The sequence below is a fragment of the Macaca fascicularis genome, chromosome 6, assembly GCF_037993035.2.
Source record: "Macaca fascicularis isolate 582-1 chromosome 6, T2T-MFA8v1.1".
Classification (NCBI taxonomy): Eukaryota; Metazoa; Chordata; class Mammalia; order Primates; family Cercopithecidae; genus Macaca; species Macaca fascicularis.
The window spans coordinates 164,473,076-164,490,832 of record NC_088380.1 but is presented as its reverse complement, the minus strand read 5'-3'; the positions used below and the strand labels follow the sequence as shown (position 1 = coordinate 164,490,832).

Genomic DNA, 17,757 nt, shown 5'->3' with positions numbered 1-17,757 from the left:
TTAACAAAGGGCTGAGCTGGGAAGTGTTCCTGCTAAGGGTCTCCAGGAATTAAATGACTTTGGTGGCCATGCACGGTGGCTCATGCCTGTAATCCCAGCACTTTGGAAGGTCAAGAAGGGAGGATCACCTGAGGTCAGGAGTTCGAGACCAGCCTGACCAACATGGCGAAACCCCTTGTCTACCAAAAATACAAAAGTTAGCCAGGTGTGGAGGCACCTGCCTTTAATCCCAGCTACTCAGGAAGCTGAGGCACGAAAGTCACTTGAACCTGGAAGGTGGAGGTTGCAGTGAGCCGAGATTGCGCCATTGCACTCCAGCCTAGGCGATAGAGTGAGACTCCATCTCAAAAAAAAAAAAAAAAAGAAAAAGAAAATGCCATGTAGGAAATGACATATAGATAAGCCTTGAAGGATGAAGTGAGAGCTAAAGGGGCATTTCAGATGAAGGATCTTCACAAATAAAGCTACAGTGTGGGGACTATCCGGGTGTAGTCTGGAGAGCAGGCAGAACAGGGAGTGGGCACTACTGGAAGGCTACTGGAGCCATCATGGTGAGAACCACTGGAAATGATGAGCCCTGGGCTTAGCGCTTTACATCCTCATGCTAGACCTTGGAGGTAGGTTCCCTTACTACTACTGCATTCTTTCAGATAAGGAAACGGAGGTTCAAGGAGGTGACAAAGTCACAAGGCTGACTGGTGGTAGAAATAGCACTTAAGCCAGGTCCTTCTGATGCCTCCCCCCGACCTCCTTACCACTGGGATGCCAGGCAGTGGCATTACTGAGGCCTTCCCATCTAAGGTACCACTGTCCCAGCACACTTGGCCTGGCATGTCACCTCAGACATGTGGGCAACAAGAGGTCAATCTTTGCTTTAAGCATGGAAGCTAGCTTGATCCCACCTTTTCGAGTTGAGCATCTATGAGACTATCAGGACCTCCTTCACCAGAATAGAGGTCATGCATGGGCAAGGAATATGAGGATTGCTGAGGATTTGTTATGCTCCGCTGTCTACTGGTTTCTGTTTATTGTTCTGTAGTTGTGTAGGTTGTAGTTACTAGTTCTCCTCTGGTCACACTGGTGTCATCATGACTCTGGGGCAGATCCCTTTGCCAGAAGTAGGGTGGTTGGTCTTTCTTGGGAGACTGGAGTTTAAACTGGTCATGGTACCCCAAAGGTTAAGTACTGGTTGTTCATGGATTCATCTCTCTATCGCCCCAGCTTTCTGAGCTGCTCTGTCATGAACTTTTTTTTCAGGTGTTCATAGTAGTGGTTCATCTTTTTCTTGGTCTTCTCTAAAGCGTTCACCTTACAAAAAACAGAGGTGAGGTTAGGGTCACTTCACAGCGGGGCAGGCATCTGTGCTGCTGATGTGGGAGTGGGAAGAGTGCCAGCTGGACCCTACGTACATTCCATATACTTTGACTCACAGGGAGCCTATTTCTCTAGTTGTAAAAAGTGGGTATTAAGCTAGATAACTCCAAGGCGGGGAGCAGTGGCTCACGCCTGTAATCCCAACACTCTGAGACGCCAAGGAGGGTGGATCACTTGAAGTCAGAAGTTTGAGAGCAGCCTGGCCAACATGGTGAAACCCCGTCTCTACTGAAAATACAACAATTATCCAGGCATGGTGGCCCATACCTGTAATCCCAGCTACTCAGGCGGCTGAGGCAGGAGATTTCCTTGAACCCAGGTGGTGGAGGCTGCAGTAAGCTGAGACCGCACCACAGCACTATAGCCTGGACAACAGAGTGAGGCTCCGTGTCAAAAAAAAAAAAAAAAAAGCTAGGTAACTTCTATGATACCTTCTGACAGTCTGCAGCCTAGGAGCCTGATTTTGACCTTAAAAACATCTCTAGGCAGGGCGCGGTGGCTCACCCTTGTAATCCCAGCACTTTGGGAGGCCGAGGCGGGCAGATCACGAGGTCAGGAGATCGAGACCATCCTGGTTAACATGGTGAAACCCCGTCTCTACTAAAAAATACAAAAAATTAGCCAGGCGCGATGGCGGGCGCCTGTAGTCCCAGCTACTCGGGAGGCTGAGGCAGGAGAATGGAGTGAACCCAGGAGGCGGAGCTTGCAGTGAGCCGAGATCTCGCCACTGCACTCCAGCCTGGGCGACAGAGTGAGACTCCGTCTCAAAAACCAAAACAAAACAAAACAATCTCTATTTGGCCAGGCGTCGTGGCTCACGCCTGTAATCCCAGCACTATGAGAGGCCAAGGAAGGCAGAGGTCAAAAGATCGAGACCATCCTGACCAACATGGTTAAACCCCCTCTCTACTAAAAACACAAAAATTAGCTGGGCGTGGTGGTGCGCGCCCGTAGTCCCAGGTACTCGGGGAGGCTGGGGCAGGAGAATCGCTTGAACCCGGGAGGCGGAGGTTGCAGTGAGCCGAGATTGCGCCACTGCATTCCAGCCCGAGCAAGACTCTGTCTTAAAAAAAAAAAAAAAAAAATCCCTATCTGAAGACTGGTCAGAAAAAAGATGGCGGGGGTGGGGGCAGTTTAGGAGGGTTACATCTTGTCTCTCCATAACTTCTATTGCCCTGTCACTATTAATCATTTGGTGCTTCCCGCATGTTGTCTGTGACATCCCCTATATCACACTGAATTCTACTGATTTCTTCTATTGTATAACTTATGTCCCCCAAAAGACGGTAAGGTCTGGGAAGCCACATCCTATGTCTTATTTATTTACTCCAATGAGCTAGCTACAGGAGAGGATACTAAGAAAAACTGCCACAGGTCTTCACAGTAACTACAATGTAGTCAGTAGGTAAGACACATGACCAAATATTTCTTTTTCTTTTTTTAGACGGAGTCTCCCACTGTCGCCCAGGCTGGAGTGCAGTGTGGTGCAATCTCGGCTCACCACAACCTCCACCTCCCAGGTTTGTGCCATTCTCATGCTTCAGCCTCCCTAGTAGTTGGGACTACATGCGCCCACCACCACGCCCGGCTAATTTTTTTGTATTTTTAGTAGAGATGGAGTTTCACTGTGTTAGCCCAGATGGTCTCGATGTCCTGACCTCGTGATCTGCCCGCTTTGGCCTCCCAAAGTGCTGGGATTACAGGTGTGAGCCACCATGCCCGGCTCACATGACCAAATATTTCTAAGAGAGAAAATGATCCACCTCCAGAAGAAGCGCAGTGTTCAAGGAAGGGGGATATCGAGACAAGTTTCACTTGGCTGGGCGCAGTGGCTTATGCCCATAATCCCAGCACTTTGTGGGGCCGAGGCAGGTGGCTCACTTGAGGCCAGGAGTCTGAGATCAGCCTGGCCAACATGGTGAAACCCCATCTCTACTCAAAATACAAAGAAACCTAGCTGGGTATGGTGGCATATGCCTGCAATCCCAGCTACTCAGGAGGCTAAGGCACAAGAATCGCTTGAACCCAGGAGACGGAAGTTGCATTGAGCCGAGATTGTGCCACTGCGCTCCAGCCTGGGTGACAGAGCGAGACTCTGCCTTGGAAAAGAAAAGAAAAGCTATACAGATAAGTTAGCATATAAACTGAGACTAGGTTTTGAAGGATGGGGAGGTTTCGGGCATGTCGAAACAATGTGGTGGGTGGTGATCCTGTGAATGTATGTTTTTAACAAGCCTTCCAGGGGTTTCTGATAAGCACTAACATTATCTGCAGACCCAGCACAAGGTTAAGCAAAGGACTTCTTCATAAAGGCCAATGTGGACATGATTACTTGACATGAGCAATTAAAGAGGGAGGGTGGGTACTAAATGACATAGTTCAAGTCCGTGTTCTCCAAACCTGGCTGAGCATCAGAAGTGTTTCAGTTACTTGATACAAACGTCAGCCCCAAGGATTCTTGCTTAATAGGGTTTGGATGGGGGCCAGCAATCTCCACTTTTGTCATGTACCTGAGATGATTCTGATCCAGCCATTACCAACTGGGTGCCATTACCACCATTTTCTTTTTTTCTTTTCTTTTTTTTTTTTTTTGAGACAGGGTCTCACTCTATCGCCCAGGCTAGAGAGAGTGCAGTGGCACAGTCTTGGTTCACTGCAACCTCCACATCCTGGGTTCAAGCGATTCTCATGCCTCAGCCTTCCAAGTATCTGAGATTACAAGCTCAAGCCACCACACCAAGTTAATTTTTGTATTTTTAGTAGAGACAGGGTTTCACCATGTTGGCGAGGCTAGTTTCAAACTCCTGACCTCAAGTGAGCCACCTGCCTCGGCCTCCCAAAGTGCTGGGCTTACAGGTGTGAGCCACCGTGCCTGACCTTATTACCACCATTTTCTTTTCTTTTCTTTGAGAGTTTTGCTCTTGTTGCCCAGGCTGGAGTGCAATGATGCGATTTTGGCTCATCACAACCTCTGCCTCCCGGGTTCAAACAATTCTCCTGCCTCAGCCTCCTGAGTAGCTGGGATTACAGGCATGTGCCACCACACCCGGCTAATTTTGTATTTTTAGTAGAGAAGGGTTTCTCCATGTTGGTCAGGCTGGTCTCGAACTCCCAACCTCAGGTGAGCCGCCCGCCTCGTCCTTCCAAAGTGCGTGAGCCACCGTGCCTGGCTTACCACCATTTTCTAGTCCACTCCATGACAGCAGGCTTTTTGGCCTCTCTCAACTAGTGATTTTACCTTGAGCATGACTCTTACCAATCAGGGTTTCTCAACCCTGACATTACTGACATTTTGAGCGAGGCAGTTCTGTGTGGTGGTAGGCTGTCCCATACACTGTGGGATATTCAGCAGCATCCCTGGCCTCTACCTATTAAATGATAGTAGCACCACTATCATTGTAATATCAAAAATGTAATAATCAAAATGTCTCCAGACATTGCCAATATCCCCTGAGGGGCAAAACCTCTTGAGGACCGCAGCCATAGATGAAGCAGTAGCAGCCATCATTCACTGTTCTTAGAGCATACTCAGGGGATGCCTAAGATGCTAGAACCCAGCTGTCCTTGAAATCCGTGGCTAGCCAAGGACGCCTCTTCCCCTAATGTGATCACATTTTTAGAGAGGCAGAAACACTGCCACATTGTCACAGAAGCCTTCAAATCCTCTGAGTTCCTACAAGCTGGCATCTCCGCTAGTCACTGGGTCTATAAACTGGAGAAACCAGTGTCTGTCCTTAGGGAGAATGTCCTGCATGACGGTTAGTCAGACTGGGGTTTGTAACTCTGCAGTGACTCACAGTGTGATCCTAGTGAAGTTCCTCCATTTCCTTTGAGTCTCAGTTTTTGAACTATTAAATGTAGGTAATAATGCATAATAGGTGTCAGGTACCTAAAACATATAAGGCCTCCGTATAGCTTTAAAAGGAAGCTTCTGAGACCAAGTGCAGTGGCTCATGCCTGTAATCCTAGAACTCTGGGAGGCTGAGGCTGGCAGATGACCCGAGGTCAGGAGTTCGAGACCAGCCTGGCTAACATGGTGAAATCCTGTCTCTACTAAAAATACAAAAATTAGGTGTGCTGGCACATGCCTGTAGTCCCAGCTACTTGGGAGGCTGAGGCGGGACAATCGCTTGAACCCAGGAGGTGGAGGTTGCAGTAAGCTGAGATGGTGCCACTGCACTCCAGCCTGGGTGACTCCATCTCAAAAAAAAAAAGGGCCGGGCGCGGTGGCTCAGCACTTTGGGGAGGCCGAGGCAGGTGGATCATGAGGTCGGGAGTTCGAGACCAGCCTAGCCAACATGGTGAAACCCTATCTCTACTAAACATACAAAAATTAGCTAGGTGTGGTGGCTGCAATCCCAACTACTTGGGAGACTGAGGCTGAAGAATTGCTTGAAACTGGAAGGTGGAGGTTGCAGTGAGCTGAGATGGAGCTACTGCATTCCAGCCTGAGCAACAAGAGTGAAACTCCGTCTCAAAAATATAAATAAATAAAAATAATAAAAAAAGGAAGCTTCTGGGCAGCTGAAAGTTGGCACAGCCCTCAAGTATACATAAAGCCAACTCAGGAGCTTCCAGTTAAGAGTATTTCAGAGTTCCTCCCCTCACCTAAGGTGCACAACATTCCCTACTCACTGAGTTGACCCCCAACTTATCCTAGGCCTCTCAAAATACTCCACACCACCTGGCCACAATGATTGGAACAGGGATGGGTCCATGAACCAAGTGGGGCCAGCTGGATTCCTTCTCCAGGATTTGTCTAACCGGAGCAGCAGTGGAAGCACTCCTTGTGGTCTACAGGCCAGGGTTTCCTGTGCCTTTGCTCCCCAAGGTCAGCCAGTCTGATAATGATACCAGTGTTCAGAAAGCCACAAAGGGCTGGGCACAGTGGAGCATGCCTGTAATCCCAGCACTTTGGGAAGCAGAGATGGGCAGATCACTTGAGCCCAGGAGTTTGAGGCTAGCCTGGGCAATATGGTGAAACCTCATTTCTATTAAAAGTACAAAACATTAGCTGGGCATGATGGCGCGTGCCTGTAATCCTAGCAACCTGGGAGGCAGAGGTGGGAGGATTGCTTGAACCCAGAAGGTTGAGGCTACAGTGAGCTATGATCATGCCACTGCCCTCCGGCCTGAGCAAAGGAGTGAGACCATGTTTCAAAAAAAAAAAAAAAAAAAAAAAAAAAAAGGAAGAAAAAAGAAAAATAGAAAGGAAAGAAAAAAGAAAAATAGAAAGGAAAGAAAAAAAAAAAAAAGAAGGATACAAAGACGATGAGAGAAAATGGAAGACATACCTGGTGGTAGTACAGCTCCTGGCTTTCCCCAAAAACATTGGTGACTCTGCCCTGTCCATCCTTGATTATGTAAACCCAACTTCTCTCTTTTGCTTGAACTAGTTCAAGTTCAGTTTATATTACCTGCAACTGAGAGGATCTTAATAGATCCTATGTTACAAATGAGAAAGCAGAGTCTGGAGGAAGTGTGATTCACCCAGGGTCACACAAAGCTGACTTTCCCATCTATTTCCACTGTACCACACCCATGGAAGTGTAGCAGAAGGAGAAATGCCCAGGTCCCTACTCTTCTTTTGGTGTTTGTGACCTTCAAGAGGATCTGGCACCATCTCTTAAGGATCTCCAATTGTTTTTAATGTTAGAATCCTGTGGGCCCATCCAGACTTGCCCCTGGAACATGGAGGGAAGCTCAAAAGAGTCAAGAAGGGGGCAGTGGCTGGACATGGTGGCTCACTCCTGTAATCCCAGCACTTTGGGAGTCTGAGGTGGGTGGATCACCTGAGGTCAGGAGTTCGAGACCAGCCTGGCCAACATGGTGAAACCCCGTCTCTACTAATAAAACAAAAATTAGCCAGGCATAGTGGTGCATGCCTGTAATCCCAGCTACTTGGGAAGGTGAGGCAGGAGAATTGCTTAACCCAGGAGGTAGAGGTTGCAGTGAGTTGAGATAGTGCCACTCCATTCCAGCCTGGGCAAGAAGAGTGAAACTCTGTCTCAAAAAAGAAAAGGTGGTGGCAGCAGCTCAACCCTGGGCACCCTGCTCCGCTTGAAAAAATGAGTGTGTTCCTGGAGTCCATCTTGTTCACTTGTCTCTTCCTAGTGCCCAACACAGTACCTATCCCAAGTAGGCCCAAAGGACAGGTTTAATGAATGCATCAATCAGGGTCTATGGGAACAGTGCAGTGACAGCACTCAGCATTTCAAGTAAGCAGGTCAAACTCTACCTGTCCATAGCAAAAATTGGGAGAAGAGCCTCAGTTCTCATCTGGAAAATGGGGATAATCCCTAAAGGAAAATATCGACAAGATGGTGTTGAGGCCCATTCAAACTCTAGGACCCAAGACTTTGGTTTTCTGTTGTTTGTTTGTTTGTTTGTTTGAGATGGCGTCTTGCTCTGTTGCCCAAGTTGGAGTGCAGTGGCACAATCTCAGCTCACTGCAACCTCCACCACCCAGGTTCAAGCAGTTCTCATGCCTCAGCCTCCCATGTAGCTGAGATTACAGGCAGGTGCCACCACACCAGGCTAATCTTTGTATTTTTAGTAGACACAGGATTTCACCATGTTGGCCAGGCTGGTCTCGAACTCCTGACCTCAAGTGATCCTCCTGCCTCAGCCTCCCAAAGTGCTGGGATTAGAGGTATGAGCCACTGCGTGCGGCCTAGGACCCCAGACTTTGTATAGGAGAAAATAAGAATCCATTTATGGATTCCCTAAATAGATAATATGTTTTCAGAAAAAAAGACCCAAGAGATATGGAGTCTTTTCCTCTGGCTCCCTTAGCCCAGGAACCTTGTGCAAGTCAGTAACCCTGAGTATCAAACTGCCTCCTCCGTAAAATGGGGCCTGCCTTAGGGCACCTTGATGACTCTCTATCACCTCTATGATCCCCCAGGATACAGGGAGAATGAAATAAATATGGGTCAAGCCACTAACACCCTCTAATGCAAAAGCTTGTGGCTACTTTACCTCCATCTCATAGATTCGTTGTGCGATGCGGTTATCATGAATAATCACCCGAGATAAATGGCTCTTGGGTAAAGTTTTTTTCATTGCTGCTTCACTGGAATTCATTACGCTGGAGCAGGGAGGGAAAGGTGGTACAGGTTACAGATGGCTGGAGCCAGGGCCAGAGCACATTTGATGGGGTCCTGAGGGAGTGGCTGAGGCTTCCCCAGGTTTCTTAGGACAAGTGCAGCTCTGCCATAATTTTCAGAAGAACAAGGGAGTAACCACAGTTTCTTGTTGTGGAAAAGGTACGCTAAAGGGGTATTTCATGGATACCTAGAAGAAAAGCCATTCTGAGGATATAAAAGGGCCCAGTGCAGTCCACAAGAGAAGGGTAATCAGGAACTCAGAACCATCCTCAGAAGCAGTCATCCTTTTTTTGTTTTTTGTTTTTTTTGAGACGGAGTTTCACTCTGTCTCCCAGGCTGGCATGCAGTGGTACAATCTTGGCTTACTGCAACCTCCGCCTCCGGTTCAAGCAATTCTCCTGCCTCAGCCTCCTGAGTAGCTGGGACTACAGGTACTTGCCACCATGCCTGGCTAATTTTTGTATGCTTAGTAGGGACAGGATTTCACCGTGTTGGACAGGCTGGTTCTGAACTCCTGACCTCAAGAGATACACCCACCTCAGCCTCCCAAAGTGCTGGGATTACAGGCAAGTGCCACTACGCCCACCCAGCCAAAAGCAGTCATCTTGATGATCCTTCTTAAGGATGAAATGGTGAGAGGAGTCTTAGAGAAGAGGAGTAAAGTTGTAGGGTAGGATTCAGAAGGATGAATCTGAGAGGTGTTTAGCTTGGGGGGCACTTGCTCTAGAGTGTATGCCTCAAAGGGATCTGGGAGGTGGGGGGTTGGGGGAGTATAAATTAGAGCAGGGAGAAATGAAAATGAAAAGCTTGGACAGGTGTTAGGCTGGTTAACAGGGAAATTCTGGAAGAAAGTTTGGGGAGTTTAGAAAAGTGAGGGAGGTATGGGGTGGCCAAGGGTTTTAGGAGACTCTGAAAGGTGAGAGGTGAAAGATGGGGTGGGGTGGGCTAGAATGGAGCCAAGTACTCCAGGTGAAAATACAATAATTTGGTCAAAATGAGAAAACGGTGAAAAGTGGAAACACTTCCAGGCACTGAGTTTTCACTTTTTGATAATTTAGTTACACCACGAAGTAGTTTTATGAACATATACCTTTAAATGGTTTTGTCCATTTAAAAATAATTGTTCAGGACCGGATGTGTTGGCTCACACCTGTAGTTCCAGCACTTTGGGAGGCTGAAGCAGGCGAATCACGTGGAAGTCAAGAGTTCCAGAACAGCTTGGCAAACATGGTGAAACCCCGTCTCTGCTAAAAATACAAAAATTAGCTGGGTGTGGTGGTGAGCACCTGTAATCCTAGCTACTCGGGAGGCTGATGCAGGAGAATCACATGAACCCACGAGGCGGAGGTTGCAGTGAACTATCGTACCACTGTACTCCAGCATGGGCAACAAAGTGAGACTCCGTCTCAAAAAAAAAAAAAAAAAGTTCATATTTTCTTTCTAAAATGTGGAAACAAGATGTACAATATTGAATAAATTTTGGTATGTCATAAAATAAAATACATGTAATTGTGTATGAAACATAGACACGGGTGGTGTATTAGATGGGAGAAGAAAGCAGGTTACTAGAAAGTGAACTTTTTGTGATGTATTGTTTTGTAAGTGTAAGCATGTTATCATATATATATATATATATATATATATATATAAATATATAAATATATGAATGGATCCCGAACAAAATGCACCAAAATGTTAACAGTGATTGTCCCTAGCCAATCATGCTGCTAGTCTGTCTTATTTTTCTTATTTTATTTTATTTTTATTTCTTTGAGACGGGGTCTCACTCTGTTGCCCAGGCTGGAGTGCAGTGGCACAGTCTCGGCTCACTGCAACCTCTGCCTCCCAGGCTCAAGCAATCCTCACACCTCAGCCTCCCAAGTAACTAGGACCACAGGCCAGCCACCATGCCTGGCTAATTTTTTGTATTTTTGGTAGACACAGGGTTTCGCCATGTTGACCTGGCTGGTCTTGAACTCCTGAGCTCAGGTGATCCACCCTCCTCAGCCTCTCAAAGTGGTGAGATTACAGGCATGAGTCACTGCACCTGGACTTATTTATCCATAAGTGTACGCTACTTTTGTAATTAGGACAAAAAAGACAACTGTGGAAGGGTAAAACATTTTGAAGGACTAGAATTTTTTTCTAACTGATGCCGGGTGCAGTGGCTCACACCTGTAATCCCAACGCTTTGGGAGGCAGAGGCAGGCAGATCACCTGAGGTCAGGAGTTCCAGACCAGCCTGGCCAATATGGTGAAACCCCGTCTCTACTAATAATACAAAAATTAGCCAAGCATGGTGGCGCACGTCTGTAATCCCAGCTACTCAGGAGGCTGAGGCAGGAGAATCGCAATTCATTTTCAGCCAATTTGGAACCGGAGTGTCGTGTATGTTTTTAGATTTACAAACTAGTATGAACAATCCAATTTCCTAGTCTCCCATTTACATTTTTCTGACCTCTATGCACAGCCTAGGTATGAGGTGATGGAAAAGGCTGGTTTAGAGATCAAGATGCTCAAACACAAAAGTCCCCCAAATCCTGATTTGTTGTTGTTGTTGTTGTTGCTGAAAAAAGAAATCCCTAAAACATTTAAGGACACATAAAACTCTTCACCCACTTAGTGGGTGCACCAAATTTACCAATACTAGAAGGGGAAAAGGGTGGCAACGACTGGAAATAGTCCCTTTCAAGTAATAAAGGTCATTTTGAACCAAATTGCTTTCTACCTCAAGTTCTCCATGGACAGCAGCCTGAAGGATGCAGAGAGGGGTGTTTGTGGAATGGAAAGGAGCACGGGTAATTAGGGTTTGTGAGGATCCGGGCCAGGCAGAGGGAACTGGGTTTTTTTCCAGGACCACTGGGGAACAGAGAGGCTGAGAAGGGGCATATGAGACGGATTCTAACTTGGGAGGACCCGGGCCTCGCCAGGCTCTAAGAGTCAGGGCTCACCCCCTAGGGTGCTGCGGCCACCAGATGTCATGCCTAAAGGACTAACGGGCCGGGACCGATTCTGAGAAAATGTGGACTGGAAATGGGGATTCCAGGTTCTCCCGGGATTCCGGGGCGACGGAGTTCGGGCTCCAGGGAATCCGAAGATTTAGACTGGGAAGGAGCTGGGGCCCGGGGCTACGAGGAATCGACTGTCCGGGGGTGGGAAAAAGGGCCGGGGTCCGGCTGAGGGAAGCGCCAGTCTCAAAGAGTTCGGGTTCCCTCGCGGGTCCGAGGGTCTGACGAACGCTCTGGGCATGCGGGCCGCACCTGAAGAGCACCGGCTGCTGCGCGGTCCGCGGCCGCGGGAAGCAGACCTGCGGCTGACCCCCTACGCCGATGTCTTGGCGGCGGCCGAGTCTATCGCGCTGGTAGTTCGAGCCCAGCTGGTAGTTCGAGGTTGCGGCAGAACTGGTGGTCGCCTGGGGGGCGGTCCCATAGATCGTGGAGGATCCCAGGTCCCAGGTGACCAAGGGCTTAGTCGGCTGTGTCATTGCGGCTTCCCTATTGGAGAAAAAGTTGGAAACCGGAGGCTGGTTGCCAGCGCAGCTAGGTGGCCGCGCGCTGACGCGGAGTGAGTGCCTGGGCGGAGCCCTGAGCCGAGCGCCGCGCGTTGCCTGGGAGACACATACTGGCGGCGGGGAAAGGGATAGGTGCTGTTGGACCTGCATGCAGAGCCCGGCGGCTACGGACGCAGTAATATTGTCCCTCGGCGGCCGCCGTGGTGAGACCTGGCGCGTTGCCGTGGAGACGGACGGGTCCGGAAGAAGTGGGGTGCGGTGAGCTGAGCAGATCCTATCCGCTTCGACGCGGGGACGGCGGTGCCCCGGTCTTGCTGTCGGGGCGGGTAACGGGTTGAGCCAGGGTGGGGCTGCTCAGGGGCGTGGAGCTGAGGCCTGGATTTCTCTGAAGACCCGGCACAGGCGATTCCTTTCTGCGGCGAGAGACAATTGCTATGGAAACCAAAGTGCTAGGCCAACGGGGATTGAGGCTCCAGCATCAAGACTGGTCTCTTTCCGGAAGACCCTTGCCCGAGGCTTCGCTGGGCGGCCGCTTACGGAACGAATCCGCCACTCTCCTGAGGGGTCTTGACACCTAGCAGGCGAAGAAGCCTATTCCAATGCCAGCGCCCCCAGGAAACCTACCTGGCCAACCCCTATAAGTGGTGCCTGGCTCTCGTTAACTCTTCGACTTCGTTCCACGTTTGTAACCTAGTGTTTCGCTAACGCCCCGGGGTGTTTGTTCGCTTTTCCCACACATAATGGGCCAGAAAGACTTGCTTCGGGACTTTGCTTTATGACTCTGAACAAGTCATTTTTTCCCGCTGGGTCTCTCTTTCCTCTTGTGTAAAATGAAAATATTAACTCTAGATGCCGGTCTGATTAGGTTTGAAGATCGAACCAGATGAGGGAAGCCAAAGACTTTATAGGCTGTAAAGTGGTGAAACTGAGCTGCTACTGAGTTGCTATTTTTTTCTCCCCTCCCTCTGCCTCAAGCTAAACGTTCTTCAGATCTCTTGTGATTTCTTCAGGCGGTCTTTGTGACTTCCTAGCCTCCGACCTGGAATAAATCTCTCTTTACACTTCACTTCCACAGAGCCCTGCATTTTAACTTCCCTATCCAAAGCAAGAAAAATAGTTATCATTTTCAGAGGGCTTACTCTGTGCCAAGTCCTGATAAAACTCTTTACCTGGATTATCTCATTTAATTTCACAACATCCTTTTAAGGTAGCCACTGTTATCCTCTTTTCAAGCTCTGTCTGCCTGTAATTGCCTATTTAATGTCTGTTTCCCCCACTAGACTGAGCTCTGAGAAAAGGGGCCATGACTGTCTTGTACATTTCAGTATCTCCAACCCCTAATATAGTGCCTGATAAATATTTCCTAACTAGCATGAAAATGACTGACCCTCCTCCCATCACTACCCTCACCCTCAAGAGCATTGTCTCTCCTGCAGACTTTTAGTTGCTGTGATGAACAGCACTTTCCTTTATTCCCATCACTCACTGGGCACTGGTTTGAGGGGCCATCAGTTCACTTCTCTCTGGATTATCTGATGATGAGGATCCAGAACGTCTCTTAGCATTTAGGCTTCCACCTTGGTTCAGGAGGCTTTTTCCTTGCCTGTCATATCGTCTCTAGAACAAGGCAGCCCTCGCTGCCCTTCCTGGGGTGAGCCTGATGCATTTGAGTCCAGGGCATTGGCAGGTAGGATTTGCCTATGCAAGCTTTGGCTGTTCTTTTTAGTAGCCTCAGAATCACCCCCATCCCCACTCAGCCTGTTCCTGGAATTCTAGAGAAAAATGGCCAGGCTGGGGGCTATGGCTCATGCCTGTAATCTCTGCACTTTGTGAGGCTAAGACAGGCGGATCACTTGGGGTCAGGAGTTTTAGAGACCAACCTGGCCAGCATAATGAAACCCTGTTCATACTAAAAATAAAAAAAATTAGTCGGACGTGGTAGCGCCCCCCTGTAATGCCAGCCACTCGGGAAGCTGAGGTACGAGAATCAGTTGAATCCGGGAGGAGGAGGTTGCAGTGAGCCAAGATCGTGCCATGCACTTCCAGCCTGGGCGACAGAGAAATACTTTGTCCCAGATAGATAGATAGATAGATAGATAGATAGATAGATAGATAGATAAAATTGCTGGGCGCGGTGGCTTACACCTGTAATCCCAACACTTTGGAAGGTCACGGAGAGCAGATCACTAGAGGTCAGGAGTTCAAGACCAGCCTGGTCAAAATGGTGAAACCCCATCTCTACAAAAATTAGCCGGGTGTGGTGGTGCCTGCCTATAATCCCAGCTACTCGGGAGGCTGAGGCAGGAGAATTGCTTGAACCCAGGAGGCAGAGGTTCCAGTGAGCCGAGATTGTGCCACTGCACTCCAGCCTGGACTACAGAGCAAGACTCTGTCTCAAAAAATACATTCATTAATAAAAATAAATTAATGACTTTGCCTCACTCCCCAATTTCAGCACCCGGGCATTGTGCCTTGTAGCACATCCTAGCTGAGCATCTAAGCACAAGCCTCTGCTGACCCCTTTTGGTCTCTGTGGGATCTGCCCTAGCCCAGCAGCCAGAGCCCCAGGTGCACATTTGGCACCTTCTGGCCTGGTGACGTCACCTGTCAAAATGCTTTCCCACCACTTATCTCATGGGGTCCTTCCTACAATCCTGGGAAGTGAGGAGAGCCGGGATTCCCATTCTCACTTTACAAATGAGCAGCAGGATCCTGGGATCCAGGACCAAATCTACCACTAATTCCTTACCTGACCTTGACAGGTTGCCTTCCTACTCCTAGGTTCCGTCACCCATTGATGAAATAGGAGAGGTGATCTGCACAAGACAGCTATATGGTCTCTTCCAACTCCCCAGCCTCTCATAGTGGAAAGGTGACTTGCCCAAGATCAGAGTGAACCAGAGCTGAAGCACTCCCAGTCTGCAGGTTCCCATCACTGATCAAGAAAAGCCAGAGGTGTCTCAGCAAAGAAGAAAACCTGTTCTTCCACCTTTATGTTCTGATCGTGTGTTCAAGGGCCACATAGGTGAGTGGGTGGGTGGGTGGGTGGATGGATGTATGGATGTATGAGTGGTTGGATGGATGAGTGGTCGGATAGATGAGTGGTCGGATAGATGAGTGGAGGGATGGATAGGTGGGTGGGTGGGTGGATGGATGGATGGATGGATGGATTGGTGAGTGAATGGATGAATGGATGGATAGATGAGACAGATATGTCACAACTTTAGCACTCACTCTTAGCAGCAACTTCAGCAGCTAGCTACCTCCCCCTGCTCCCTGACAAGTTACCTCTCTGATTCCAGCTGGGTAGCCCTTTGGCAGGATCCTCTGGATCCACTAAATTCTGAATTCTTCACATTCTGAAATCACTGCTCCTGCCTGACAGCCTAGAGATAGGACCTGCAGTGTGGGGAATAAGTCTTCATCCCAGGCTTCCTTCTTGACATGTTATCAACCACTGTGCTCAACAGCTACAGCCGTGGGAGGAGAGTCAGTGGCCAGGGGCCATAAATGAAGTTTCCAACCATGGGCATCCCTCACAGAGCAGTTCCTTTTTGCCAATAATGGCTGAAATAAGCTCTGCGCTCATAATGCAGCTGAGGATCACTGGGGCGGCCGCCTGGCATGGGAAGAGCATGCCCTGTGCATCGTATGGCCTGGTTCACATCTGACATTAAGTTCCTCCACCTCCCTGTGCCTTGGTTTTCTTGCCTGTAAGATGGGCGTGATGCCTGACAAGTGTTGTTGTGGGGAATGAATGAGGTAAGATAAAATGCCTCGCAGGTCATAGGTGCTCAGTAAACAGAAGTTCCCTTCTTTTTGTTCCAGATCATGGAGAAATGCTGTCGAGGAAAGGAACAAAGTCTGCTGTGCATCCAGCAAGGTTTGTATGTATGTACGTATGTACGTATGTATTTATTTATTCTGAGATGGAGTCTCACTCTGTCACCCAGTCTGGAGGGCAGTGGCACGATATCAGGTCACTGCAGCCTCTGCGACCTGGGTTCAAGTGATTCTCCTGCCTCAGCCTCCCGAGTAGAGTAGCTGGGATAACGGGCCTGCCACCAAACCCGGCTAATTTTTGTATTTTAAAAGAGACAGGGTTTCGCCATGTTGGCCAGGCTGTTCTCAAACTCCTCACCTCAGGTGATTCCACCCACGTTGGCCTCCCAAAGTGCTGGGATTACAGGCGTGAATCACTGCACCCAGCCTCAAGGTTTTTAAACTGGTAAGTTTTTCCAAGTACTCCAAAGCGGTGAAATGCATTTGGTGGGGGAATGAAGGGAGGGGAAATGAAATGTATTTTCAACAAGAAATGAAGTTGTGTTCAAACATACTTAATCTCTTTAAGCGATAGTACCATTCATCTGTCCACTGCCATCATCACAGAACTTCAGGCACAAGGAATACTCCACAGAGATCTTCCAGCGACAAGCCGAACTCATCTCTTTATTTCATAGGAGTCTGGGGCAGCAGTCAGGACTCCTATGTCCCATCCCTCCGCTTCTTGGGTGAGCCTCTCCCTCATCCACATCTCCCTAACCCAGCCTAACTCTCCCTAATGGTCCATCCATCCCAGAGTGGGTGACAAGTTCTTCAGGTATCTGGTGGAAGAGGCACCTGGGTTGGAGTCCAGCTTTGATGTTAAAGAGCTGACCTTGGCCGGGCATGGTGGCTCACACCTGTAATCCCAGCACTTTGGGAGGCCAAGGCAGGTGGATTACCTGAGGTCAGGAGGTGGAGACCAGCCTGGCCAGCATGATGAAACCCTGTCTCTACTGAAAACACAAAAATTAGCCGGGTGTGGTGGTGCATGCCTGTAATCCCAACTGTTTAGGAGGCTGAGGCACGAGAATCGCCTGAACCCAGGAGGCGGAGGTTACAGTTAGCTGAGATTGTGCCACTGCACTCCAGTCTGGGTGCCAGAGCCAGACTTCATCTCAAAAAAAAAAAAAAAAAAAAAAAAAAAATAGCCAAACAACAACAACAAAAAAAACACCTCATCCATAAAATAGGGTTAATAAAATGACCTATTCTGCTGTTGGGAGGATTCAGTGAGATCATGTTTGAAAAGAGCTGGGCCTTATACCTAGCACATGAGTGCTCAATAATATGTTAATCTGCTAATAGTTTTGATGACCTGAATGGGATCCCAGGTGAGATTTCATTTGAACTGAGGTGTGTGTGTGTGTCTACTGGACTAAAGAATCTTTCAGCTGGGCATAGTGGCTCACACCAATCCCAGCACTTTGGGAGGCTGAGATGGGAGGATCAGTTGAGCCCAGGAGTTTGAGACCAGCTTGGGCAACATAGCGAGACCCTGTCTCTACAAAAATACAAAAACTAGTCAGGCATGGTGGCATGTGCCTGTGGTCCCAGCTACTCTGGAGGCTGAGGTGGAGGTGGGAGGATTGCTTGTGCCCAGGAAGTCAAGACTACAGTAAGCCATGATTGTTCCACTGCACTCCAGCCTGAGTGATAGAGTGAGACCCTATCTCAAAAAAACAAAAATCAAACAAAAAAAACAACCTTGGGCCCATCTCCTTAGCTTCAAGATTCCATTTCTCCCACAATGTCTTCCCGTTCAATACCTCTCCATTCTTCACTCACTAATTTGTCTTTCTTTTAATCTTCTTCTCTCCCAATAACTAAGTGGCTTTCAAGAATTTCATTGCTTTGAAATTTGAACCGAGATCGCACCACTGCACTCCAGCCTGTGTGAAAGAGTGAGACTCCATCTAAGAAAAAAAAAAAAAAGGGACT

The 17,757-nt window shown here is 48.5% G+C and overlaps 1 protein-coding gene across 1 annotated transcript; it reads right to left on the bottom strand.

The window, feature by feature from the left end:
* Nucleotides 1-1,161: 1,161 nt before the first annotated feature.
* On the bottom strand, nucleotides 1,162-12,049 carry C6H5orf52 (chromosome 6 C5orf52 homolog). Its single transcript, XM_005558397.4, is given in 3 exon segments — nucleotides 1,162-1,308; nucleotides 8,356-8,464; nucleotides 11,744-12,049. Coding segments are annotated over 3 exon segments (480 nt in total). The 5' UTR covers nucleotides 11,968-12,049.
* Nucleotides 12,050-17,757: the final 5,708 nt, after the last annotated feature.